At 48.9% G+C, this 26,252-nt stretch overlaps 1 protein-coding gene across 2 annotated transcripts in view; it reads right to left on the bottom strand.

Annotated features, from left to right (window-relative positions):
- Positions 1-5,968: 5,968 nt before the first annotated feature.
- Positions 5,969-26,252, bottom strand: part of LPIN1 (lipin 1) — a 72,932-nt gene continuing 52,648 nt past the window's right edge. For both annotated transcript variants that reach the window (XM_061154827.1, XM_061154826.1), the window contains 7 exons: positions 24,449-24,575; positions 23,043-23,191; positions 22,439-22,525; positions 17,796-17,948; positions 14,198-14,312; positions 12,260-12,363; positions 5,969-8,431 (listed from right to left, as the gene is read on the bottom strand). In XM_061154827.1, coding sequence (XP_061010810.1) covers positions 8,272-8,431; positions 12,260-12,363; positions 14,198-14,312; positions 17,796-17,948; positions 22,439-22,525; positions 23,043-23,191; positions 24,449-24,575 — 895 coding nt within the window. In that variant the 3' untranslated portion in view covers positions 5,969-8,271. The remainder of the gene's footprint in view (positions 8,432-12,259; positions 12,364-14,197; positions 14,313-17,795; positions 17,949-22,438; positions 22,526-23,042; positions 23,192-24,448; positions 24,576-26,252) is intronic.

Below are 26,252 nucleotides of genomic sequence, written 5' to 3'. Positions count from 1 at the left end.
TCTCTGCATTGGCAGGCAGGTTCTTTAACACTAGCACCATCTAGAGAGTTCTATTTGAGCCTCACTGAGGCCAATCGCCTGGAAGCCAGCTTCCAGATCACTCTGAGAACCTGCTCCAGAGAAGCCTCATTTTCAGCACGTGAAACATATCTTTTATATCTTATCAAAACAAAAAACATTAAATTAATCGGAGATACATTTCTTCAAACTGTTGTTAAAAAAAAAATAGAAAAACATACCAGCACACGCAGAATGAGTCACTATGTCCTCAGCACCTGGGAAGGGAGCCTTATCATGTTAGGTGTCCCGGTGCTGGCATCCCAGGAAGGGAGGTGTTTATTTTTTAAATGGACATTCTTTGCAGTCAGCGAGCCTTTTTCTTCAACACTTACAGCAGATTTACAACACACACTTGGTAGGCCACAAAAAAACCTGTTCTAGTTACCATAAGATTCAGGTTATCTCATGTGTAAGCCTGAATGACTTCCCCAGACCTCAATATGTGACCATTTCTTCTATCACCATGAACAGACATAATTAGCTACACAGAAGCAAACTGCCTCAAGAGTGATGTTCTATCCACAGGCCTGGGTGAGGTCTTCCCACGGACACTCAGGACATGCTCAGTTTTAATGTCTGCCCTTTTGATAAGCTCACATTTATCATACATTATACATCGACAGCCCTAAATTATTTCTTGTGTCCGCTTTTTTTTTTTTCACCATGCAGTGCAGGAATCAGGATCTTAGTTCTTTGACCAAAGATTGAACCCATGCCCCCTGAGGTGGAAACTGCATGGAATCTTAACCACTGGACCACCAGGGAAGTCCCTCAGTTTCAATGTTCAATTTTTATACATTAGTTGATGGTTTTATGCTGTGGTAAAAGAATGCTGATTGCAGGTATGGCTGTTCGGCTGGGAGAAAAAAACCAAACCACCTCTGAGCCCCAAGTCAAGTCCATTGTCCTCTCTCCCCGCCCTACCCACAGAGCATGTCGGGGGTATCTGGAGCTTTCTCATTAGCTGAGTATTGCAGGGGTGAAGAGCTAGGAACTTAGGTGAGAAAGACGCCAAGGTCCCATTCATCTCTGGATGTCAAGGTTAGATCCCTCCCCCTCTTTTCTCCAGATGCTGTGGGAACTGGGACAGACTTTGGGGATCTGCGGCTGCTCAGCTACCCCACCCCAGTTCTTGCAACAGGAAGTGCTCGTGGGAAGGGGAGGTGTCAGGCCCGGTTCCCCAGTCCCCAAGAAAGCCATTCCAGGATCCCCCAAATCCATGCAAAGGTGCTTTACCTGGCCACTCGCCAACTTCCTCTCAAAGCAAGCCAAACCATCCTTCAAAGTTTCATAAGAGCTTTGGCTCCCTAGAAACAGAATTGCTCACCTGCCTCCCTGAAAGCGCACAGGTGAGAATTTAGCTTATTGGACCCTTCACCTTGTTAGAGGGACACGGCGGGAAGGAGTATGAGGGAAGCAGCTGCCAGCAGGACCTGTCCTCTCTGCTCCATCTGGCGGGTGGGATGGCTGGGCATCCGCCAAGTGACAGGGGTGCAGGCCAGCTAGAATCAAAAGTAGGAGGCAGGCTCCGTTCTCCATGGAGCCAAAGATGGGAGGAATTTTCTAGTTTGGGGGGTGAAAAGAGGTATTTAAATGTTCCAATGTGACTTCAGGCAACTTCCATAATTTTGGTCACTTTGGGGAAGAAAACTGACCCACGAATGTCCACTGGATTCAGCTGTACTCCATCAGTCAGAATCCTGGAAGAGAGAAGGGTGATGGGCATTCCACACCCAACCTCCAAGTGTGCTGATGCCTTGAGTACCAAACAATGTCACACAATGTCCAAAAGGAGGTCTGACGGCACATCAAACACAGACTAGGACCATGGAGTCCTCATAGTGCAATCCCTGGCTAAACACCAAAGTCCCATTTCCAAGTCTGTGGCAAGCTTGTCCCATCAGACAACTCACTGAGGGGACCCCATCCTGTTGGGAGAATCCGCAACAGTTCATTAGCCGGCTGTGTAGATGGAAGTGGGTAATAAGAACTTTTTAATTAGTTTTGTAGGCCAGTGCTAATGATCATTTAAATGATGACACCCCATGCTCAAAAATTGAAAGAATAAAGTTGACAAATGAAACATAAAGCATGGATACCTCTATTATCAACCCCAAAGTGAGCATCATCTTACTGGCTTTAATACATCATTTTCTACCACATAACATTCAGGTTTATTTTAATTTCACTGCTGCTATAGTTCTACCTGCACTTAATTTTAAATGCATTTTGGTTTTATTATTATATAAGGGCTATTGCTTTCTGTTGATGCATATTGAAATAAAATTATATAAAAACAATTTTGTTCAACATTTTAAGAAAATGGCAACCCACTTCAGAGTTCTTGCCTGGTAAATCCCAGGACAGAGGAGACTGGCAGGCTACAGTCCATGGGGTCGGACATGACTTAGAGACTAAACAACAACAAACAACGACTAGTGCTTTCTGTTGACATGTATTTCAATAAAATTATACAAAAACAATTTAGTTCAACATTGTGATAATCACTGTATTATTTGAACTGCGGGAAAGATGCTACGGAGCACTGGTCCACTGGGCATACACTCTCTAATCCTAAGAAGCTCACCTATTTAGGTATCATAAACTGACTTCTGCAGAAAGTCCAGATGAAAACAATTTTACTGCATAAGAAATGATCTCCTTTATCATTCTTTGTGAGCCACATGAAAGCAGGAACATGAACTTTTGTCCAGAACTAAATCCCCTTCAATAAATCAGAGGTTAACCGCCTCACTCAATCAACAGGCACTGTTTATTTTTTGGATATCCCAGAGGTATGAATCAAGAAGACAAAAGAATAAAAGTGAAACTATCAGGTCACTCTGGAAGGAAAAATATAAAGTTCCCAAATGAACGTGTTCCTTGAAAATATAAACCATTTCTCCTTAGCTTGGCTCTGTCATCCATCTCGGAAAAGGATGTTTTTACAATCAGAGCAGAAATATGACTGGCGCTCCTACATTTACATTTCTTTGTTGCAAAATGAATGTAACTTGTTCGGATTCCAGCAGCAGGAGAAAGCTGCAGAAGTCGTGGTTACTTTCCAAAGTGAAACCTAAAACCACCATCTCCGGTTCACAAAAGGCAGAATGAGTCACCGGAAGAGGCTACTTGCTTGCAAAACTCATTAAAGGCAATGCAGGCCTGAATGGACTTCCTGCACCAGTGAAAAGATCCCTGGCGTCAGGACAGCACCTCAACGCTCCAATAAGCTGGGGGAGGGAGCCATCAGAAATCTGGGCGCAGCCCAGGGCTGCTGGTTCACACGCACTCTGGCTGCCCGGCCTGGTCGAGGGCACTGCCTCCTCCCAGCTGGGACCAGCAGACACGGCAGTGAATGCCCAAGAAGGTGGCTCAGGCTAGCGGCTGTGCATTGAAGGTCCAGGTTACCTTGTGGCTCTGGCAAGCCGCTGTATTAGATTTCCAGGTCCCTCTCTCTCAGCAACTCCTTTCTGTGGCCCTGACCAGGCCGGATCGAAGTAAGATATCATGTGCATGCACGCTCACTCGCTTCAGTGGGTCCGACTCTTCTAGAGCCTGGAGGGCTCCTCGGTCCATGGGGTTCTCCAGGCAAGAATATCGGAGTGGGTTGCCATGCCACCCCCCACCCCCGCAGGGGATCTTCCCAACCCAGGAATCGAACCCACATCTCTTATGTCTCCTGCGTTGGCAGGCAGGTTCTTTACCACTAGTGCCACCAGGGAAGCCGATAGATGTCCGGTAGAGCCAGGATCCGCCCCCCATGACCCCCAGCTCCGTAGAAACAGGGCACAACGCTTTGTGCAGTTTCAAAGGGAAGCAGATGAATACGAAATGACGGGTGATGTGACAAAGCTCCCTGGAACAGCTGGTGACAGCAACACTCCTGCTGAAAGAAGTCAGATCCCAGAGTTTTATTTTTTAAAATAATGCCGTGTAACTTGCCTCCATGCCTGTTCTTCTGTCAGGATTGTCCGAGGGCTGCCTGTGTTACCTTTTATAGGAAAGGTCACTCTGAGGCCCAGTGGTCACTGGCTGGTTGTCAGGGCTGCTTAACATCCGCTCAAAGGGCTGGTGCCTCTGGTGGGGTGTGTCAGGGTTTGAAAACCAAGGTAGGAAGTATTTTAAATATTCAGGTGATTACAGCTGAGACATCAGGAAATGCAAGCTGCTGAACTGGTTTTCCTTTGCACGTGTGAGGGCTGTCTGCACAACCGAAGGGAAACAGCATAGCCTAGTGGTTCCGCAGAGGAGTGGGGACAGGCCCAAGACCGCAGCTTACATTCACTTTCCAGAGAAGCACCTACCATTTGAATTCAGGGTAGGACTAAATCTGTGATGTTCAGCTGAATGACAGCTTGTTTTTAAGATGCACAGGCATAAATTCTACAGAGATGAACTGCTTGGATCTGGGCTTCACAAGGAAATAAGCTGGTACCCTGGGTGGCCATCTTTGGGGCCCCTATTCTTGCATTTATTCCAGAAATATTTAGGCTGATGCAGGTAAACTGATAAGATGCCTCGGGCATCTCAACAATATGCAAAATCAGTAGGAATGTTGACGGTTTTCAAGTTATCTGGGTGAACTCATCAAGGATTTTGATTTATTCAAAATGAGAAATGAATCTGGCACACCAGAGTCCAAAAACTGAGGACGGTGGACCTGAGGCAAGGACACCTGTACCATCTCTACTTTTATTTTACGTCTATCACGCCGCTTAGTGACTTTTTAAAAACCTTTTAATTTTATATTAGAGTATAGGCAATTAGGGCTTCCCTGGTGGTTCAGACGGTAAAGAAGAATCCGCCTGCAATTCAGGAGACCTGGGTTTGATCCCTGGATTGGGAAGATTCCCTGGAGAAGGGAATGGCTACCCACCCCTGTATTCTTGCCTGGCGAATCCCATGGACAGAGCAGCCTGGGGGGCTACAGTCCATGGGGTCGCAAAGAGTCGGACACGACTGAGTGACTGACACTTCCACTGTCCAAAGTCGATTAGCAGTGCTGTGATAGTTTCAAGGGACTCAGCCATACATAGTGTTTTGTGATCTAAACTACTTTCTGGCTAGGAGAGACTGGCCAGGCACTTTTTAGAGATAGCAGAGGGCCCAGCCGGAGCATGCCTAGGGAATGCAAACTAGACGATGCCGAGACCCAGAGCAGGCCTCCTCTGTCCGGCTGGCACTGCAGCTATACCAGCATTGGCACTATTCCTCGGCCCGCACTGGCCCAGGGCCTGGTACCAGGCAACCGAAGGCCATGCGTATAGCTTTGAGGCCACTGAAACGAGCCATATCTGGCAGTCCTCAGCTCTCCCCCGGCCCTGCCTTTTGGGCAGAGACCCCAGTAAAGGCTGGGTCCTCGGCTCCCCCCTCACTCTTCTGCCTCCTGACCACCCTGGGGGTTTCCCATGTGGCCTCCCACTCTGAGAACCTGGGAGTGTAAAAAGCTTGGTTTTCCTGAGCTCTCCTGGGGCTGCACCTGACTGATGTCCCATACGACAGCACAGCACACAGCCCGCCTGTGCAAGAGTCACATGCTGAACATCGATCATGGGCCGGGTCCTGGGAGCTACCTCACATACAGCATCTAGCACAATTCTCCCCGCTTCTAATTCATTCCCTTCAAGGTGAGATGAGTCCCCGCCCCTGGGTGGGGAGGTGGGGAGGAGCCCAGCCGTCTCCTATCTTCACCCTCTCTCCCTCCCAAGTGCACACGGAGGGTCGGGATTTCACCAAAGGCGTCAGAAAAGAAGGGCTTTTTTTATTCCAATATTGACCATTCAAAGCTTTAAGGTTTTTGCTTTTTAAGTAGAAAATAAAATAGTATGCTTGAGATCACACAACAGGAAATCAGCAACTTAATAACTTACCAGAAACTAAAATTCACACACCTGGCTTTCAGGGAAGTCTTTCATTGGTCTCATTTATTACAATATGTTCTAGCTCTGCATCCAGGACAACGCAATCAAGGATTACAGTGATTTTTTTTATCATTGTACCAGCATATACAAATACAGATCAAGTGTTGTAAATAAAATATATTTAAAATGGCGATCCCAAACCTAAAATGGAAAAGGGAATTCTCTTTGAAGTTGTCATCATTTTCCCCAGTGTATCCGGGATGTACCTTTTTCTCCATCACGTGTGATGAACGTTTGATGACCTGTCACTATGGAGGGATTCGTTTCCATTGGGCAGCTTTGAAATGTGTGGTCCAAACACAGCATCCGAGCCCGTGGCCATAGGGTCACAGAGTTGTGGGTGTGTGAACATTGATTAAAATAGCGCACGCCTGCGTGAGTGCTTCCCAGGCACAAATCTCATTTTCCAAAGCCCACGAGGCAGGTGTGACACAAACCTGACACTGCAACTTTCTGGAAGGCGCGCTCTGCTTCAGAGGGCAGTGGTGTGGAAGCTTAGCGTACATCCAAGTTACATGCTCTCAACGGCCGGTCATCCTGATGAAGGGCACTCGCTACGAGGGACAGGTGACCCAGGGCACAGCCAAATTCCTCCCAGGGCAAGGGAGAAACTGGGCCAGCCTCTGCAAACCTGTGAGCTGATACTCGGTTCAGAGCAGTTAAAATTCACCCCAAAATACCCTTGAGACAGAAAGAACGTCACTAATGAGCAAGCCCAAGGTAAGGCAGGATTATTTTAAATTGTTTTTAATGCCTCCAAAAAGGGATCTGCACATGTGGGTCATGCTTCCGCGCAAATCTGCGATTAGCTACACACGGGCGTTGGTGTTTCCTGTGTGGCCGCATGGACCACTCGGGAGGGCGTCCACTGCAGCAAAGCCCACCAATTACAAGAAAGGATTTTCTTTCACAGAAAGAGTAGAATTGCCTCAGCTGTTCCACTGTTTGCCTCCTATGACTCTAACATGCGATTTAAATAGGAGAGCATTTCAATAAATGGAGTAAAACACTCTTTAAAAAAAATAATAGCTCAAAAAGTAAAGCAAAATCTTTCACCAAGATAATTTTTTCACTTTTCAAATTATTCTCTCTAGGAGCCAATTTAATAAACAAGTAAAAGATCATCTTCTACCAGCTTAAAGAATGTCATTCAAATAACTGCTGACCCACTTGCCCTTAATCTGAGTGGGAAAAGCGAAGGGAAATAAAAAGTATTACTCATAAATTCCAAAAGAAGGTCAGCGTGGTGAGGATTACAGAATAAGGCTCTTTGGATGGTCTAACACGTATATCTTTTTAATGTATTACTGACAGTTATAATAGATTATGGCTAAAATGCTTATTAACAGTAACCCCAATTAGAATAAAGTAATAAATAACACTATCTACAAAGAATATATAATTTAACTTTTTCAAACTGCTTTTCTTAAAACCAACCAGTTTCTGTTGAAAGCTCACAAAAGAAAGCGACACCATCACTGTTTGGCATAAGCTCTGTTCAAGCCCCCACTTTCAGCAGCACCTTGCAGGCTAGGTTGCTGGCAGAGTGTCGAACTCGAATTCGAATTACTGCCTTGGTAGTTATTTCCTATAATCTGAACTTAAGGCATTGCAGTCACAGGGAGCTAGCCAAAGCACATTCCACATAAAATGTCTGCCATGGATGCGTTAAGGCATAAACATTCCAGCCTCGTGCTGCAAAAAATGGGGGAACATATGCCAGTTTATGTAAGTTAGCTTTAACTGGAGGAATGAGAGAACTTAGCCAAACATCTGACCAGTCAGCAAACACCGCAAAGGGACATACGCAAGGTCAAGGCCCAGCACAGGGAGGTCTGGAGTCCCTCCGGAGACCTCAGATTCAGCTCACAGGACCCTGCACAGCCTTCCCGCCACACGCAGCAGCCACGGCACAAACCACCACGTGGCGATGTGTCCCCCACTCTCCCAGAAGTCCTGCACACTTGGCGCCCCTCCCCGGATCCCGTCATCCCGAGGACCCCCGGGGTTCACAGCCCATCTTGCACACTAACCATTCCCGGCCTGGACTGGGCTGCGGAGGGCAGCAGGGCACAGCCTCCACACCAGAGGTCAGCTGATGCCCCCCGGGGACAGACACTCTTCGCGTGTCACTTAGAAATGACAACCCCGGAGGGGGGGCGGGGAGGGGAAACCCCCTCCTCGGTCCTCTCTGCTCTTCAGCAAATGACTGCACATCCCCAAACCTATCCTTTAATGGGGGCGCCCGGTCTTCACGAGATGTCAGGAGGGGGTGGCCGGGAACCTTCTAGGCTGATGCAGAATGAACATCCTGGTTTTCGAAGGGTGGCGGTGGCTCTCTCCAGAAGGTGAAGTTACTGAAGGTGTCCGAGCAGGGGAAGTCAGAAGAGTGGCTCCTTTTCAGCAAAGGGAAGACGTGGTCAACCACTTCGCAGAGTCTCACGTACCTGGAAGGAGAAGGGACTGCATCACTGCCTGGACGCATGGGACACCTGCACACAGCCCCCGCTGCACCTGGGAGTCAGGGGGAATCCATGAGCCCATGGAGGGGAGCACGCGATTAACGCAAGGGAGGCTGTTCTAGAATAGTCCCTTGCTAACTTATAGGAAAATCAGAGGGTCCGCCAACCAAGGAGTCGGAGGCGGCCCCATGGGCGAGGCGGGTGTGACCCGACCTGACTCGATGGACAGAGCAGAAGTGAAGACAAGAAGCTATCAGTAGGACAGACACACAGACACATCATCTGCCTGGGAGGGGGAAACCACAGAAAAGAAACATCTCCTGGGCATCAGCCCGAGGCTGCAACACCGTGCAGTGAAAGGGCGCTGGGACCCAGAACTAAGGAGACCTTCGACCTTCAGCTCTGCCATTGAGGGCTTTCCTGGTGGCTCAGACAGTAAAGAATTTGCAGACTCGGGTTTGATCCCTGGGTCGGGAGGATCCCCTGGAGAAAGGAATGGCTACCCACTCCAGGATCCTGGCCACTGATAAGCTGTGCCGTCTCTGACAAGCAGTCTCATCTCTCTAAGCCATGATTTCCTCAACTGGAAAGGGAGAAGGTGAAAACTGCACAGTGTACGTGCGAGGATTAAATTAAATGACGTATGCACAGTAAAATAATGGGAACTGATGCTCCCGGAATGTAACAACTAATCATTAACATTCTAAAATAGTTCACCTTGGCTAATTATTAGTCTCAGGGAAAAAAAGCCCTAGTTGGCACAAGGGTCATGAGACCTGGAATCTACTCCTGTCTTACTGCTGTGAGACTCTGGGCAGGTGTCTTGCCCTCTCTGGGCTTCAGGTCCTTCTAGAATGTGGACATGGGCCTCATCAGTGTTTCCCCATGTTCCCTGTAATGCTCTCTCACTCTATTTTCTGTGTATTCCCCAGGAGACGTTGCATATTAGTTTCTGTGACCTAGAACTACAAAGAGAAAGTTGCATATTGAACACGCATTTTCAGACCTCTGGGCTCCAACCAGAAACTATGATGAGCCCAGGCCTCCCAGAGCCTTCCCTGACAGTCCCCGGGTCCCTCTCCAGTTCCAATTTGCTAAGAACCAGAAAGGGCTTTTGAAATCCAAACTCCAGGAACTCACATTTCTGAGGCATAAAACAACTTTTAAATAAGGGTGAGTGTGTGTATTTAACAAAGGACTTCCAGAGAAACATTGTACTTACACAAAATGGAGAAAATCTCCCTTAATAAGCAAGAATGGTGTCTTTCCCAAGGATTGAAACAAAATTTTAAAATACTTCCTGGCTTTGAGTTCTGTGACTCGGGGAGGCGGCCCCTCCCTGCCAGGGGGCGGCTCACATTCATCATCAGGGTTCGGTGGCACCAAACCCAAACCCAGTCCATCCATGCCTCTCTAGGGCCAACCTTCCTCACCAGGGGCTCCTTCAGAGCAAGCAACACTGAAGCACTGCTGGCCACAAAGGCCAAGAAAGAAAGCACTGAAGTCCCCCACCTGGGGTGGGCTCTTGACTTCTCAGAGACAACATGCCAGCTCCCTAGGGGCAAGCACCTGTTGGGCTCTGATGCCAGGGTTCCAAGCTCAGGCACAGGGGTTCCAAGCTCAGGGTGCCAGCTTGGCACCCGAGCTCTGAGCCAGAGAAAAGCGCGTGCTTTCCCGGGGAAGGAGGGCTGCTCTCCCAGCTGTATCTCCTGGTCCAGGTAGAAGGTGACATCATTCTTTGCCAACATGTAAAGTCTTCTGCCATGAGGCGTGGGCACAGCATGCATTTGGGCTCCTGGGCAAACCTGTGTAGCTACGGAAGTCCCCCCTTCCCACGTCCCTCGTGATGAGACTTGCCCCTTGGCTGCTGCTAGCTGGGCAAAAACCTTTGCCGTTTCCGGGAACCGTTTCACTTGACTTCTTTTGACCCTAAATGGAAATCCGCTGTCTCCTCGAGACCAGGAACCGCTCTCACAGGTGAGCGGAGGGAAAAGAGGGAACTGAGACACTGTCGGGGCGGGGTGGGAGGGCCCCACCGAGAACTCGGGACGGGGAGGAACTGCGCGGAGAGGGGGAGGAAAGAAGAGTTCCTGCTGTCGTGGGCTCACGACGTCATGCCCAGCGCCACCTCCGGTTCCAAGGGTTTGGAGGAGGGTCCTGGCTTCCTAGCTCCACCCTCCCCTCGCCCCTCCACAGCCTAAGAACTCCTTAGGTCTGGCCTGGCCTAGGGGAGGGAGGCTTAGGGGGCAGCCCCTAGGGCACCTCTAACCTGGAACTGTCCTATTTAGGCTGGATTAGACTCCACAGGTAAAAGGACCATCTTGACAATGAACATCTGCTTGAGGAGAACCTAGATCTCTAATTTACCAAAATACAACCCCTGGGAAGCTGCTGGACCCAAACTCCCCCAGTCTTACTCCTCCATACAAGGAGGGCCCCGCAGGCCCCCTAGGATGGCTCAGGCCAGAGGCAGCTTTCCAGATCTCCAGTGACCAGGCCAACAGGGGTACAGCCTCTGATACAGACAAAGCAGAGTGACATCTGTCTGCCCGACGTCACCCAGTGACAGCTGACGTTACCCAGTGGGCACAGCTGAGGACATGTGATCCACTCGAAGCAGTTAAGAACCCAAAGCAAGACACATCCAAGTCAAGAGGGGCCCCAGCCAGCCAGGCGGCCTCCCTGCAGACAGTAACCCTGCTGGGCCCATGGGATGAAGGGCTTCAGCCAAAAACACAAGAGGAACTCTTAGGGGTCACACGGTGATGTTTCTGGCAAGAATATTATTATAGGTTAGGATGTGAAGAGCTATATACGTTCCTCATCTTTAAATATAGCTTCTCATGATATTTTAATTTGGTTACATTTCTCATTCACATTCTAGGCTTTCAAAGCATATTTGGCAAATCTCAGCCATGAGTTTTCAACTTCACGCCATTCCACTCTGTAGCAGCATCTAATTATGCATTTAAATATTCAGCCCAGAGGTGGTTGTTACAGCAGCAACAGTCATTGTTCAGTTGCTAAGTCCTGTCCAACTCTTTGTGACCTAATGGTCTGCAGTATGTACACCAGGCTCCTCTGCCCTCCACAATCTCCTGGAATTTCCTCAAACTCATGTCCATTGAGTTGGTGATGCTATCTAACCATTTCATCCTCTGTCGCCCTCCTCTCCTTTTGCCTTCAATCTTTCCCAGCATCACTGTCTTTTCCAATGAATCAGCTCTTCACATCAGGTGGCCAAAGTATTAGAGCTTCAGCTTTAGCAACAGTACTTCCAATGAATATTCAGGGTTGATTTCCTTTAGGACTGACTAGTTTGATCTCCTTGCTGTCCAAGGGACTAGTCTTCTCCAGCGAAAATATGAAAGCATCAATTCTTTGCTGCTCAGCCTTCTTCATGGTCCAACTCTCACATCTGTACATGACTACTGGAAAAACCATAGCTTGGACTGTATGGACTTTTGTTGGCAAAGTGATGTCAATGCTTTTTAATACAGTGTCTGGTTTTGTCACAGCTTTTCTTCCAAGGAGCAAGCATCTTTTAATTTCAAGGCTGCAGTCACTGTCTGCAGTGATTTTGGAACCCAAATCACTGTTTCCACATTTTCCTCTTCTATGCGCCATGAAGTGATGGATCTGATTTAATTCAGGTTGTCCAAAACTTAGGTTGTGGACAAAATCTGAGAAATTAAAACATGTTTTCTTTGTAGGGCTTAAAGGTTAAAATGCAGGCAACCAAAGGATTAGAAAGGTATACTGTTAACTGTAAGACATCACTCCAAGGTCATTGCCAATGACAGTGATACTCACGAGGAGATGTTGGTCTTGGCATGTTCTTGCACGAGCTCTCCTTTGGGGTTCACCGTGAATATCCTGTTCAGAGACACTCCCACTTGCTTGTAGGAGTACACATCCTATATTTGGAGAAGGGTTAATTAATCAAAAGAAGAGAGTTCATTGTATATACAAATACATGATTTTTCAGATTTGATACAAATACAAAGGTAGAAAGGGCAGACCTTGGGGATACGGCAGATTCAGATCCAGATGCCACAACCAAGCTAGGAAAGCCAATTGCATAAATCTTTTGGTTTCGTGGTGTACATAAAAGTGATGTTTATACTATATTGTACTCTGTTAAGTATGCAACAACTTTATGTCTCTAAAAAAAAATGCGCATACCTTAATTTAAAAAGATGGCTAAATTGACACATATACACTAGCACGTATAAAACAGACAGCTAATGGGAAGCTGCTATGTAGCACAGGGCTCAGTTTGGTGCTCTGTGATGACCTAGAGGGGTGGGAGGGAGAAGGCTCAAGCGGGACAGGATGTACTTAGAGCCGAGTCACGTTGCTCTACAGTGAAAACTAACACAACATTGTAAAGCAATTATCCTCAAACTACAAAAAATGCTATGATAAAAAAAACTCAACTGTTGAAAAATGCTAACCACCATTTCTGAAAGCACCATTGAGCTTCCAGTGAATCCTAGTAGTCACATAAGAGATCACTGATCCCAGATCAGCACAACATACAAAATCATGAAAAAGCTTGAAATAGTGCAAGAATTACCAAAGTGTGACACAGGGACAGAAAGTGAGCAAATGCTGTTGGGAAAATTGTACCAACAGGCCCGCTTGATGCAGGGTGTTTCAACTTTGTTTGCTGAAACACAAACTTTCAACTTGGGGGGAAAAAAAAAAGTGCATTACCTGCAAAGCACAACAAATCAAAGCACAATAAAACAAGCTCCGCCTGTATTACAGAACTTTCATTAAACCAGAACAATACCCCCAAGTAGAGTCAAGAAATAATATCTCTGGATGTGAAACTAGTAAGTCAGTTGTCCTCTACGGGCCTCAGCTCACTCATCTGTTGAGGAGCTGAGTTAAAAAATCAACCACCTACTGCATTCCCTGCAAGTCTAACAACTTTCCTTAAGGTTCTTCACTCACCCATTTTCTTGGGCAAGAGTTTCAGAAACAGGAGAATTTGATCATTAGGAAGTCCCAATTATAGTCTCTAATACACTGAACTTTCCAGCCAATTTGGGTGGTATGCACAAAATCTCAGAGTATGACTCTTGCCATAGAAAACAACAACATTCACATAAGACACTGAATTCACCTCTGTGCTCTGTGGTTTCGTGGTTCCCTTCCTGTAGAAAGGGTCTAATCCTATTTAACATTCTTGTTTTGCTAATTTAGCACATAATCTCTGTCAAGTTTCTAGTTTCATATTTCAAGCTGAAACCCATGAGCCCACCTTCAAAGAAAATTAGAGGCCATGAAATGAAGATGCTGTCCTTGCCTTCAGATGCAGGCAAGTGGATCTTTAGCAGCTATATCTAGGAGGAGGAAGGTCTGGCCTCACAGTGGAGTCTAGGCCAGCCTTTCAGATGATAGTTGTCAGCTGCTGCTGCTGCTGCTAAGTCGCTTCAGTCGTGTCCGACTCTGCGACCCCATAGACGGCAGTCCACCAGGCTCCGCCATCCCTGGGGTTCTCCAGGCAAGAACACTGGAGTGGGTTGCCATTTCCTTCTCCAATGCATGAAAGTGAAAAGTGAAAGTGAAGTCGCTCAGTCGTGTCCAACTCTTCGCGACCCCATGGACTGCAGCCCCAGGCTCCTCCGTCCATGGGATTTTCCAGGCAAGAGTACTGGAGTGGGGTGCCATTGCCTTCTCCGATGGTTGTCAGAACAGTCAGTAATTTCAAGAGTGCGGATATACCCAACTACTACTTACAGCTGGTCGGTTTCCAAAAGCAGCATAGAAGGGTTCTGTGTTCGGGAAAAACAGGTTTTTGATGTCTGTCAAACACTGGACTTTAAACTTCTCTGGCTTCTTTTCGATCACTTCCCTGTTAAAACAAATCGATAAAATAATGGGTCAGTGCGAGCTTATTAAGAATTCATTAGCATCCAACTGTTTTTAATTGTCAAAGATGCTGGGATACTGAGTGCATTCATACCTTTGGAAATTAAATATGTGTAAGTCAGTTAAGCCATGGGATTGCAACAGAATCAGACACAACTTCAGAGGAGGCAATGGCACTCCACTCCAGTACTCTTGCCTGGAAAATCCCATGGACAGAGGAGCCTGGGGCTGCAGTCCATGGGGTCGCGAAGAGTTGGACACGACTGATCGACTTCACTTTCACTTTCATGCATTGGAGAAGGAAATGGTACCCCACTCCAGTATTCTTGCCTGGAGAATCCCAGGGACAGGGGAGCCTAGTGGGCTGCCGTCTCTGGGGTCGCACAGAGTCGGACACGACTGAAGCGACGTAGCAGCAGCAAGTCAGTTAAGCCAACCCAGGAAAGCACTAGACAGAATGTGAATCCATACTTTCAAGTCTGCCCACAAAGAAAATGCCCTGGAGCAGGGATTTTGCTGAAGACCTCGACCAATCAGCCAAAAAACAAAGAATTCCAGGGCACAGAAGAGAGAGCCTCTTCACTCTCTTCATGAGGCCAACAGGACCTCAGAAACTAAACCTAAAGAGGTGAAGTAGGTGGAAAGGAAGGTCAGTGCAAAGGTTCTAAATAAGTGAAAAACCTCACTGCCATAGATTAGAGAAGACCTAAATAAATGAAGAAATATACCATCTGACTGAACTGGGAGATTCAATATTATAATGATATTAACTCTCTATTGGTCTATAAAGTGAAAGTGAAGTTGCTCAGTTATATCCGACTCTTTGTGACCCCATGGACTGTATAACCTACCAGGTTCCTCTGTCCTTGGCATTTTCCAGGCAAGAGTACTGGAGTGGGTTGCCATTTCCTTCTCCAGGGGATCTTCCTTACCCAGGGATTGAACCCAGGTCTCCTGCATTGCAGGCAGACGGTTTACCATCTGAGCCACCAGGGAAGTCACCTATTGGTCTATAGATTCCCTGTAATTTCAATTAAACTCACACCAGGTTGTTGTCTGTATGTTTTACAGAGCATGACTTGAATAACACAGACAAATAAAGACCAGAAATGGAGGCTCACATTTATGGGTCCTCGATTTATGACCCTGACGACAAGTCAGAGCAGAGGAAAAGGGCAGCCTTTTCAGCAAATGGCGTTGAGGCAACTGAACCTCCATAGAGGAAAAAAAAAAATGGACACCCTACTGCACCCTATGTACAAAACACAATTCCTGGTGAATCACAGATGTCGGTGTGAAAAACACCACCTTTAGATAAAATATGGGAGACTTTCCTTGGGCCCACAGTCAGGGAAGGCTTTTTCAATGCACAGAAAGTACAAACTACAAGAGGCAACAATCTGTCCAACTGCACTAAACTCAGATTTCTGTTCATCAGCAGCCATAAGCTGGGGCAAGATACTTGTAGTACTTCTAATAAAGGCCACATCTATAGAATCTGTAAGAATCTGTAAGACTCTTACAAATTAGAAGGAAAACAAGGGAAAGACGTGAACAGGCATTTCACAGAAGATGACGCCCAAATGGCCCAGAAACACACGAAGCCATATCTTTCCCACCAGACTAGCAGAAATGTAAACAGCTGACACTGGGTAGGCAAGAAAGGAACGCTGATGGGAGGAATACCCAGCACTGTTTGCTGTTGGTGCACAAATTGTTTCAACCACTCTGGACAACAATGTGCAGTGATTTAAGAAAGCCAAGCATGTGCACACTCTGTGGCCCAGGGACCCCACTCTTGAGCGTCCCTATGAGTGGATAACCGCAAGTGGCTCGAGCACCCACCAACAGTAGAATGGATAAACGGGCGGTGGTGGAGTCCAACCACGGGACCTACAGAAGCTAAGACGAGCCAGTGACGGCCACTCCCAACAATCCTGGAGACATAGTATTGAGCAATAAAAACAAGCTCCGGGAGGACACACAATTTGTTTACATCAAGTTCACAAATGTGCACAATTAAACATACTGGTTAGGATTACACGTAATTGTACTGATTACTTAGAGGAACAGGGAGGGATGAACACAAAATCCAGGGAGAAGGGTTACTGTTCCTGCCCAGGGATGAGGGATGAGAGCTAACAGAACTTGGGGCACAATGGTTTATCCTCTGGCTTTATCTGAGTCTGGGGTCCGCTAGTGTTAACTGTTTGATTACTGGATGATCTCAAAGGTCCCTTTCAGCTTGCATATAGAAATATTGTGTGTATATATATATGTGTGTGTGTGTGTGTGTGTGTTAGTCACTCAGTTTTGTCAGACTCTTTGTGACCCTATGGACTGTAGCCCACCAGGGTCCTCTTGTCCATGGGATTCTCCAGGCAAGAATACTGGAGTGAATAGCCATCTTCTTCTCCAAGGGATCTTCCCGACCCAGGGATCGAGCCCAGGTCTCCTGCATTGCAGGCAGATTCTTTACCATCTGAGCCACAGGGGAAGCTCATATACAATATGTGTGTATATACATAAACACACTGCATAATTTTAGAACTATTCTTCTGCAGCTTAAAAAAAAATGTAATTTAGATGATGATGGTGATGATGGAGATGATAGGGATAATGAATGGTGATCATGATGGTGATGATAACAGAACCCCAAACTGAGTATCAGAAGTCCCAGGGGCTGGTCTTGGCTCTTCATGGACTTCTGTGGACTCTAGAACCCTCCTTATCACTATAAGGGCCTCACTGTTGACATCTCAAGACTCAGAGAGACGTGAGTGGCTGTATGAGTCTCAAACTTTGATCCAGTGCAGGACATCACCCTGGGCCCCCAGCTCCAGGGAGGCTGCTGTTTTTCTGTCCCCACCCCAGAAGGCCAGACTTAGTTTGGCTTGGCTGCCCTGAATGTGGGCATGAAGGTGAAGGGAGAAGGGTCATTGGGAAATGGGCTGGTGGCGGTCTGTAAAAACAAAACGGTGTGACCAGGGCTCAAGGAGTCCCAAGCCAGGTGGTGGTGGCTGCAGAGAGGCCACATAACCCAGCCTAGGTCCCCGGTCAGACAGGAAGCACATGGATTCTCAGAGTTGCTAAGACACAGGCCAGAAGTGCTAGGTTTGGGGAGAGGGCAGCTCCCCACAAAGGAGGGCAGCACGAGCCAAGGCTCCAAGCAGAGATCACCTCTCTGGACAACGGAGACTGCATCCAGGAACCAGAGACAATGAGGCGGGAGAGGAGGACAAGGCGGGTGGTGGAGAGCCCGTGATGCCGAGCTCATGGCTGCCATGGCTTTTCTCCCGAGGGCCATGGTGGGCTGACAGAAGAAGCTGAGGGTTGTTGGGCCAGACCTGCCCTTCAGGATGAAGCCTCCAGTGCCCAGCATGGAGCAGAGGTGTTGGTGGGGAGGATGAGTGAGCAGGACAGAGATCCGGAGCCGGCCCACAGGTGGGGGCAGGCCGAGCCTCACCTGTGCAAGGCGGAGAAGAGGCTGCTCGGGCTGAGCAGCAGCGGGCCCTGGGGCAGCACCGTGCCGCGCTCGTTGACCCAGTGCAGGTAGCCCCGAGTCATGTCCGCCATGCCGATGGCCCGAGCCGAGCAGTACAGAAACTTGTACCCGTTTCTGAAAGAGAGACAAAACGTTCGCCGTGAAGGGCATCACACACTGGAACCGTTTTGTGTGCACAAACCGTGATCCGTATCTACTCTGTGAAGACGGGCTCTGTTGCAATTCCCAAGCAAGAGGCCACCTCCTCTAAAATCTCATTTTCAACTGAACCCCATTTCCTATCATTACTGAAGCACCTTCCTGGCCTCACTTGGTTTAATCCTCATGGACACCTAATTCCTTCCACTTTACTGTTAGGGAAACTGAGGCTGAAGGCACCAAGCTGGCCAACCTATCTGCACTGGGATCATTCATACCTCTTCATCTGGCTGTTTACCTGTATCCTTTATAACCCTGATAAAATAAACAGGTGAACATGTTTCCTTGAGTCTTGTGAGCCATCTTCAGCCCTGAGGAGGGGTTGTGGGACCCTCACTTTGTACTCAAGTCAGGCAGAAGTGTGGGTAAGCTGGGGACCTACCGCCCAAAACTGGTGTCTGAATTTGGGGCAGCCTTGGGGGAATAAGCCCTTAACCTGTGGGGTCTGCACCAACTAGGTAATGACAGAATTAAATTAAATTGTTGGATACCTGCTGGGATCTGCAGAGAATTGGGTAATTGCTTGTGAAAAACAGATTACATGGGAATATTCTTTGGTTAAATACAATTTTATTTAGTAGAAATGAATTTCCCTTTTTTTGAGACTTTGAAATCCTAAGAGTCCCAAAAGACATGGTGTAAATATTAAACAAATACCAAATTCAATGCCTTACTATATAAAGGCAGAATGTAAGATACATCCCATTAAGAATTTCTATATTGATGACATGTATTTTAATGTATTGGATTAAATATATTTTAAAAAATTTAAACACCATCTATGGGCTTCCCCGGTGGCCCAGTGGTAAAGAGCCTGCCTGCCAGTGCAGGAGACACAGCAGACATGGGTTTAATGCCTGGGTCAGGAAGATCCTGGATGAGGGCATGGCAACCCACCCCAGTATTCTTGCCTGGAGAATCCCATGGACGGAGGAGCTTGGTGGGCTACAGTCTATAGGGTAGCAAAGAGTTGTACACCATTGAAGCGATTTAGCACAGCACAACATAAACTACCCACTTCCCATCCCACTTACTGCTCCACTTTGACTGTTTCACACTGACCAATGGACCTGCCTCAAGATTTTCCTAGTAATATGTTCTTTAAAACTAGGAAACAGGGAAGAGCTACAATGCAGAGAATCTACAAACACCAGCTTATCTGGAGCACAGAAATGTATCTGAATATCAAGCAACCTTTTTAGGGACACATCTTTGTATCCAAGCTGTCTAATTAATGTAATTTTTTTTCTTTAAATCACTATTTCTGTATACAGGTCTTCACATCAAAGTCCTAAAAGCTGCCGCCTGCAGGGGTCTGAAATGTTCATTTTATTCGAGCCTTGATTTGCAAATGCTCTTCACTGCTGGATCATGCCACTGGCTGTCCTCGCCGAGCAAGTGTTTTGCGTCAAAGGCTGTTTCTAAACTTAGCTGGAAAACCAGCTCCAGGATGTCCTAACCAGAGGAACGCCTGTCAGTGGCAACAGGGATCCCCTTTCCAGAGCCTTCACCCCCAGGGGAGCCATGTGAAAGACCAGGTGTCCCCACCACTCGCTCGGTGGGCGGGCAGCACCCCGCACAGCACCCAGCACAGTCCCGGGTGCCCAGCAGGGCCTGCCATCAGCGAGATCCCCAGGGCACTCACAGAGGACTGGCTTGAACAACACACACGCTTGTGACTTCAATCGCACAGCGCAGCTGGCCTAGCAAAGACCTAGGGGATCGTGCAAGCCAGCTTCTCACTTTAGAGAGGACACTACAGCTGGCTTTGGGGGACGGATGGGGGGTCTACACGGAGCCGACGGCCCCTAGAGCCCAGGTCCACGGCTCCCTCCCAATCGCCACACGACCCCCTCCCTTCTGGGCAGACAGTGATGATGCAGTAACCTGAGGGGAAAGACAAGAACTGCTGTGGCAGGAGAAAGATTCTAATGAGTCTGCTAATGATCGCTTCCCATCCTCACCATCCTGACTTCAGAGGATGCATTCCTCAGGCCACAGATGAACTGTTTATCTATGGAAACACAGGAAGCAGTCACTCTCACTAAGTCATGGAGGCACTGATTTGGTTACATGAATATCACAATATTTATCAAGCAACACAGGAAATTAGAACAATTATTGTCTGTTCTCTAATCCTCCTTGGCTCAATGATCTAGATATTTTAGGAGTCAGTCCTTCTTTTCTTTCTTTCCACTTATTGAACACGTATATTTGAATGAGGGAGTCTTCCAATCTCTTCCATTTGTATCTGCTAGAGTTCTTTTTAATCAATAACCAAGTCAGCTTTTTAAAATCGATAACTAAGCAAGCTTTATATCCTCTCTGTGAACAAGGTAATAATCAACCTGACAGCTAATTTCTCATGGGCTGACTTACTCAAACAAGTTATTACACCTGGCAAAAAGATAAAAATTGCCCTTATTTTCTGTTGTTTCCCGGTAAACGGTTATCTGCAACTGGTCTTTCCATTAGAAAAATACTGCAGAGTGTAAAATGTAGGAGGGACCCAAACTCAAGGAAAGCAGAAAGTCAACAGCGATCAGTCCAAAGCCCCGCAAGGAAATGGCCTCTGCTCCCTGGTACTCTACACGCTGAACGTTTCTCTGAACGCGTCTCTGAGTAATCACAAACATGACATCAACAGAAACGACCTCCCAACCTTTGCCAGTTCTCAATCCCTGTACTTTTCCCGGTTGTGGCTGCCTAAGACCTGGAGGAGGTGGTGTGTGAGATGCTGCCTGGATGGGTATTTGCTCTAACCAGCTACAAAAGCCGATGCCGTGTCCAGCCTGAGCGAGCACTCCATGATGGCACCTGGGCCACCCAGACAGGGCGAGCCCTCGGGTACCAGAGAGGCCAGAGGAGGAGGACACAGAGCTGCCCGAGTATCGATTCTGGCCTGGAGAGGCTTTGTGAGAAACCATGGGGTCTGAGCATTACGGGCGGGAAACCTGTGAGAGGCAAATATCAGAGGTAAAGGTCCTCCAAGCAGGAGCCATCAGGTGAGGAAAAGTGGGAAGATGGGAAAACGAAGGATGAGGCGGGGAACAGTCAGACTGGGGTCGAGCAGGAAGTTACGGGGCGAAGCCGCCGAAATCAGGCACTAGCAGAAGCCTGACCCGACAATGCTGGGTTTGAGAGCCATACAGAGGGGCCTGCACTTGCTTGTGTCTGGAGCCCCTGAAGGCCATGGCCAAGCTGAGTGAGGGTCTGAACGTCGCTGGTCTAACCCTGTGAGTGCCAATGAGAACACGCATCAAACTCGGTGAACAAGTAAGTGTCAGGCTCCCTACTCTCAATCGCACCCAAAATGAAAACACCACAAGTCCTCTTAACTCTCAGATCCTCATCCACAGACTGGACTCATTCTAAACCAGTTGATCAAACAAAAGAATGATCAGGCGTTCTTTGGTAAGCAAGATAATTTTTGTAGGAAAACCTAAGAGAGACACAAATCAATATCAAAAAATTTCAAAACCGCATCAGCAGCCCCCGCCCCTTTTTTTTTAATATTACAGTAAGAACAGGAATAGATTTATGTTCCAAAATCCAGAATCAATCAGGCTGGGAACTACTCAATATCCTGACCCACAGGGGTTTCTTTCGACTGAAAAATAGAGGCAGTTTTCAGTGTCAGGCTAGTCAAGACAGTTCATCAGTGCATTAATCTTCAAGGCAAAGTGTCAGCCATGGGGAGGCTGTGGGCGACTCCAGTCCACAGAGAGATGGAGGAAGTGGGACTAAGCACTGCTGATGTGGGGGAGGGAAACCCCAATGGCTCTGAACCCTGGAGATGAACCAGAGCAGAAGCAACGGACCAGGAGCTGGGCCGACCAGGACTCCAGGGGGCTCTGCCTGGTAGCAGCTATGGGAATACGGACCAATCGTTTTAAGTCTCTCTTAGAAATGACAATACTTGCTTCTCAGGATTACTGTAAGAATGAAGTGAAGTGACACATGTGCCCGACGCTTGAGAGCAACTCAAGATGTATGTTCCCACCCTGATGTCCTGGGTACGGGCCCCTCAGCAGAGTACTCCCCGGACCAAGTGGACGAGACGGGCACTGCAGGCTGGCCCACAAAACCTGCTTGGAATCGGGACCATTTTTAGCCTAAAACACATCCCATGGCCAACGTCGGGCTACCATGTCCTCACCTGACTGCGAACCTCGACCCGAACCCTGAGGCTCACCATCTTCCCTCCCCATCAATTTTCAATATCCCGACCACTTCCTTTCTTGCCTTTTGGTACTGAATTCAAATGCGGAGCTGGCAGGCTTCCACTGTGCGCTCCACCACCACCCCTGCCAACTCTCCCCGGCTGAGGGTGCGCCTGTCTAAGCCAGCCCAGCAGGAAAGGTTATTTGTGCAGACTGCCGCGTGCTCCCCGGCCGTAGACTTACTGGCTCACTTTATGGTATAGCTTGGCGATGCCCTGGTGGGTCCAATCCTTCCCCAGTGTGGGCAAAATGTGCCCGAGAGTATCTGATCTGAATAAAGACAGAGAACAGAAAAATTAAATGACAAGGGAACTGCATGAACAGCAAGGTCCTACTGTCTAGCGAAGGGAACTACAGTCGATATCCTCTGACAAACCACAAAGGAAGAGAATATGAAAAATACACACAACTGAGTCACTTTGCCGTACCGAAGAAATTAACACAAGACTGTAAATCAACTACACTTCAATAAAATCTTTTTTTAAAAAAAGAGAAAGGCGGGCATCAGTAAAGGAAAAAAAAAGTTCACTCTGATTCATTGTACCAGAGAAGACTCGTTAAAAATGCAAGTGAGATACACAACTTGCTCTCTGGGCGGAAACCCTGAGACTGAGCAATGATGTCAGGGAGCTGCTGCCCCAGAGGCAGCACTCCCCAAGCCCCCACTGCAGCTGTTTAATTCAAGGAGCCCCAGAAACTGAACTACATGAGCCCCGAGAAGCCCCAGAAAGAGGAGCCAACACGCCTCCAGGCCCAGGGCCCACAGCCCCAGAGCAGCAGGACTCACCTAGTGATGGTCCCATCAATGTCAGAGATGACCACCTTGTCGTCCCAGTTCCACAAGTAGATGGTGCCCTCGCAGCGGCACGTGCCCTGGTACTGCGTGGTGACGCTGAACACCACGTCGTTGGGGCCGTTCTTCAACTTCAGGCTTTTCTGAAAGACAGGAGCTCTGTGTCCTCTGGAGGGCAAGGCCCAGGGAGGGGGCGTGTGGTTTCTGTTCCATGAGAAACCAGATCTGGACTTTTTTTTTTTTTAATCACCCACCCTAGGCCACCATACAATTCCATCCCTGTCTTGCTCTTGATGAGGATGGTTCTTTCCAGGACTGGGGCAACCTGAACCCCAGCCCCCCTCACACGCCTACATGTAGAGCAACTGGGACACATCCCCCGGGGCAGGCGACAGGCACTGGGGCTCACGACAGGAAATCATGACCCTAGACTGGGATGTACTTCCTTGGCCACGGCTGAGTGTAAAAGGCCATGACCAGCGAAACGAGTCTACACCAAATGCGGAAATACATTCCCCACACCAGTCATGAGTATGGGTGATGACGCACACAGACTGGAAGAAAGCAGTCTCGGTTATCAAGCACGTCTCATGTCCAGAAGCACAGAGGCCAGGTTCCAGGAAATCACTCCAGCTTCTGAAAGCTTCTGAAAGTCCCTTTTGGGGATTCTGAATCTCTGCACCAGGGCCCTCAGGTGCCAGCCAGCTGGCGGCCAGAGTCCAGGTCGACCCCAGCACTGCTGGAGGGGGCCCCTGCCACCCAGCTGCTAGTCTAGGACCGCAGGCTGCAGGGGTCTGGCCTGTCCCTTCTCTTTTCCCATAAAACATCATCATGGCTAGACCCGACCGCCATGACCTCTTGGGACAGATGAACGGAGATGCCCGCTCACTGTCTGCTTGTGGGAAACAGGGTCCAGGCCTGACTCAACCTGGTGGGACAGATGCACAGAAGAGGACACCCTGATCAGGATGGCCCCTGCTACCGGCAGGTCTCAGAACCCATCACGAGTGCTCCAGCTTCCCCCGATTCAGGAGAGGCGCTGACCTAACAGATATCTCCGGGAAAGTGGAAACGGCCCCGTGAGGTGTGGTCTATCAGTCATTTACACCTTGAGACAAACACCCTCAGGCCGCCCTCCTCCAACACTTGAGACCAGGGCGCCTCCAGGGCAGACACAGGGGAGCATGGCTGGACAGGAGCCAGCCTGGACAGGAGGCACCGAAATGTGGGGAGGATGTGAGCCCAAGGAGGAGGGCAGCGGGTACTGGGACAGAGAAGGTGCTTGAGGCTGACTCAGGGCAGGCAGGTGGGGGGAACCCAGTCCATGGAACCCGCCGAGCACAGGCGGCCGGAGCCGGGCCGGAACCCACGTCGCGGCGATGGGGGGAAAGGGCCCTCACCAGCTGCTCTGATGTGAGGCGCAGGGTCTTCTTGTAGCTGACGCTGGACAACAGGGGGAGGTGGCTTGTGCTGGACGGCTTGGCGGCCGCGTGCTCCTCGTCACTAGAGGATGACTCATGCTTTATTCTGGAACACACAGTGATGTAACCGCCAATTAGGAAGTCCATCTGGGCAGCCATTAAACATGCATTAGGCCAGAATCGATGACGGAGTGCTGTCCCTGGGGCGGTCACTTAGCAGACACCGTCACTGATCCCATTCATGAGGCTCCTGCATTATTCACCCGGGGCCGCCACTCCTCATTCAGGTGCCTGCTCGCTGGCATCAACGTTCTATTTTAAACTGAGAGGCTCCCCCCGTCCTCCCTGCAGTCTTGGAGGGCACCCGCGTTCTCTCTTCTCCCATCCCAGGCTGCCGGCCAGGCCAATCACAAGGAGCCCAAATATTTCCTACACATCCAAGCCCATCCGTTCCCTCCAAATACACAATTCCAAATATCAAGGTCACTCTAGGGACTTATAAACAAATGCCAGGGAAGCCAGGAAGACCTCCCCAACCCTCCTCCAGAACCCCTCAGCAGGCTGCCCCTGCACCACGAGCCACACCTCATTCGCCTGCACGGAAGTCAGGGCTCCAGACCTCTCCACATGGCGGGTGGCGGGGAGAAGGGCCGGGGAGGTGCAGGTGGGGAGCAGGCTCATTTTCTCCAAATAACCTGTATAAAGCATGTCAGCAAATAACTGCTCCCTGGATTCGAATCCTGCTATGGCACCGTCCCCAATCTACAGACCTGCTTCCCAGGACCATCTTCTTTAAAAATGCCTTAACACCATACAAATTGCTTCCTAAATGACTATTAGGCTAAAGGGCGACGGCTGAGTGATCTGGAACAAACCGGTCCCGAGGCCCCGGGTGCGCACCTCCCCATAAAGCCTCCTGCTCAGCACATCACTTTACGCAATACTCAGCTTCTCCTGGTGTCTCAGGAGGCTCCCGCCTTGTCCGCAGTGCCCTGGCCTCCCCCTTGCCTCCCCACCCCTTCTATCAGAAAATGGTTGGGTGTTTCCTCCACAGCTTGTTGCTTTCTTGCCCCACATGTTCATTCCAGAAGCAGTTCCTACAACCCAACACCGCCCTGAACTAGGGAGATGCAAGGGAAGCCCCATTACCCTGCTTCTGTGTTGTTTCTCCCAGCTCTTTCCCCACCCAAAATGAGCTGCCCCTCCCCAGGGCCCTGCTCTCGGCCCTACAAGGGGTGGCCCCCAGTGGGCAGTGGGCTGGTGGACTGGAGCTCAGGCCACCAATGCTCCTAGGCACCGTGCCAGGCGTGAAAGTGAAAGTGGAAGTGTTAGTCACCCAGTCGTGTCCCACTCTTTGCGACCCTGTGGACTATATCCCGCCAGGGTCCCCTCTGTCCATGGGATTCTCCAGGCAAGAATACTGGAGTGGGTTGCCATGTCCTCCTCCAGGGGATCTTTCCCACCCAGGGATCAAAGTGCAAGGCATGGAGGATACAGCAAACCGCCTGGCCCCAGCTCCCTGGGGCTTTTTGTCTGAATAATCACAACAGAGCAGGACAAGGGCTGCACTAGGAGGAAAGAGGGTGTCCTGGGAGTGGCTGAGGCCCCGGGGCAGAGAACATCCTGGGTTTTGGCTGGACTGGAGGCCCCGGAGCTGTGCGGACCAACCACAGCTGAAGTCCCAGACTTGGCCATCACAGGGTCACAGCCATGGTAAATGAGGGTGGGGATGGGACAGAGCACGAACACTAGAATCCTGATTGGTCCATGGCAGGGCTAAGCC

Source organism: Dama dama, chromosome 11, assembly GCF_033118175.1.
Source record: "Dama dama isolate Ldn47 chromosome 11, ASM3311817v1, whole genome shotgun sequence".
NCBI classification, from domain to species: domain Eukaryota; kingdom Metazoa; phylum Chordata; class Mammalia; order Artiodactyla; family Cervidae; genus Dama; species Dama dama.
Note: the sequence above shows the minus strand (reverse complement) of the source record. Positions and strands in the feature narration are given on the sequence as shown.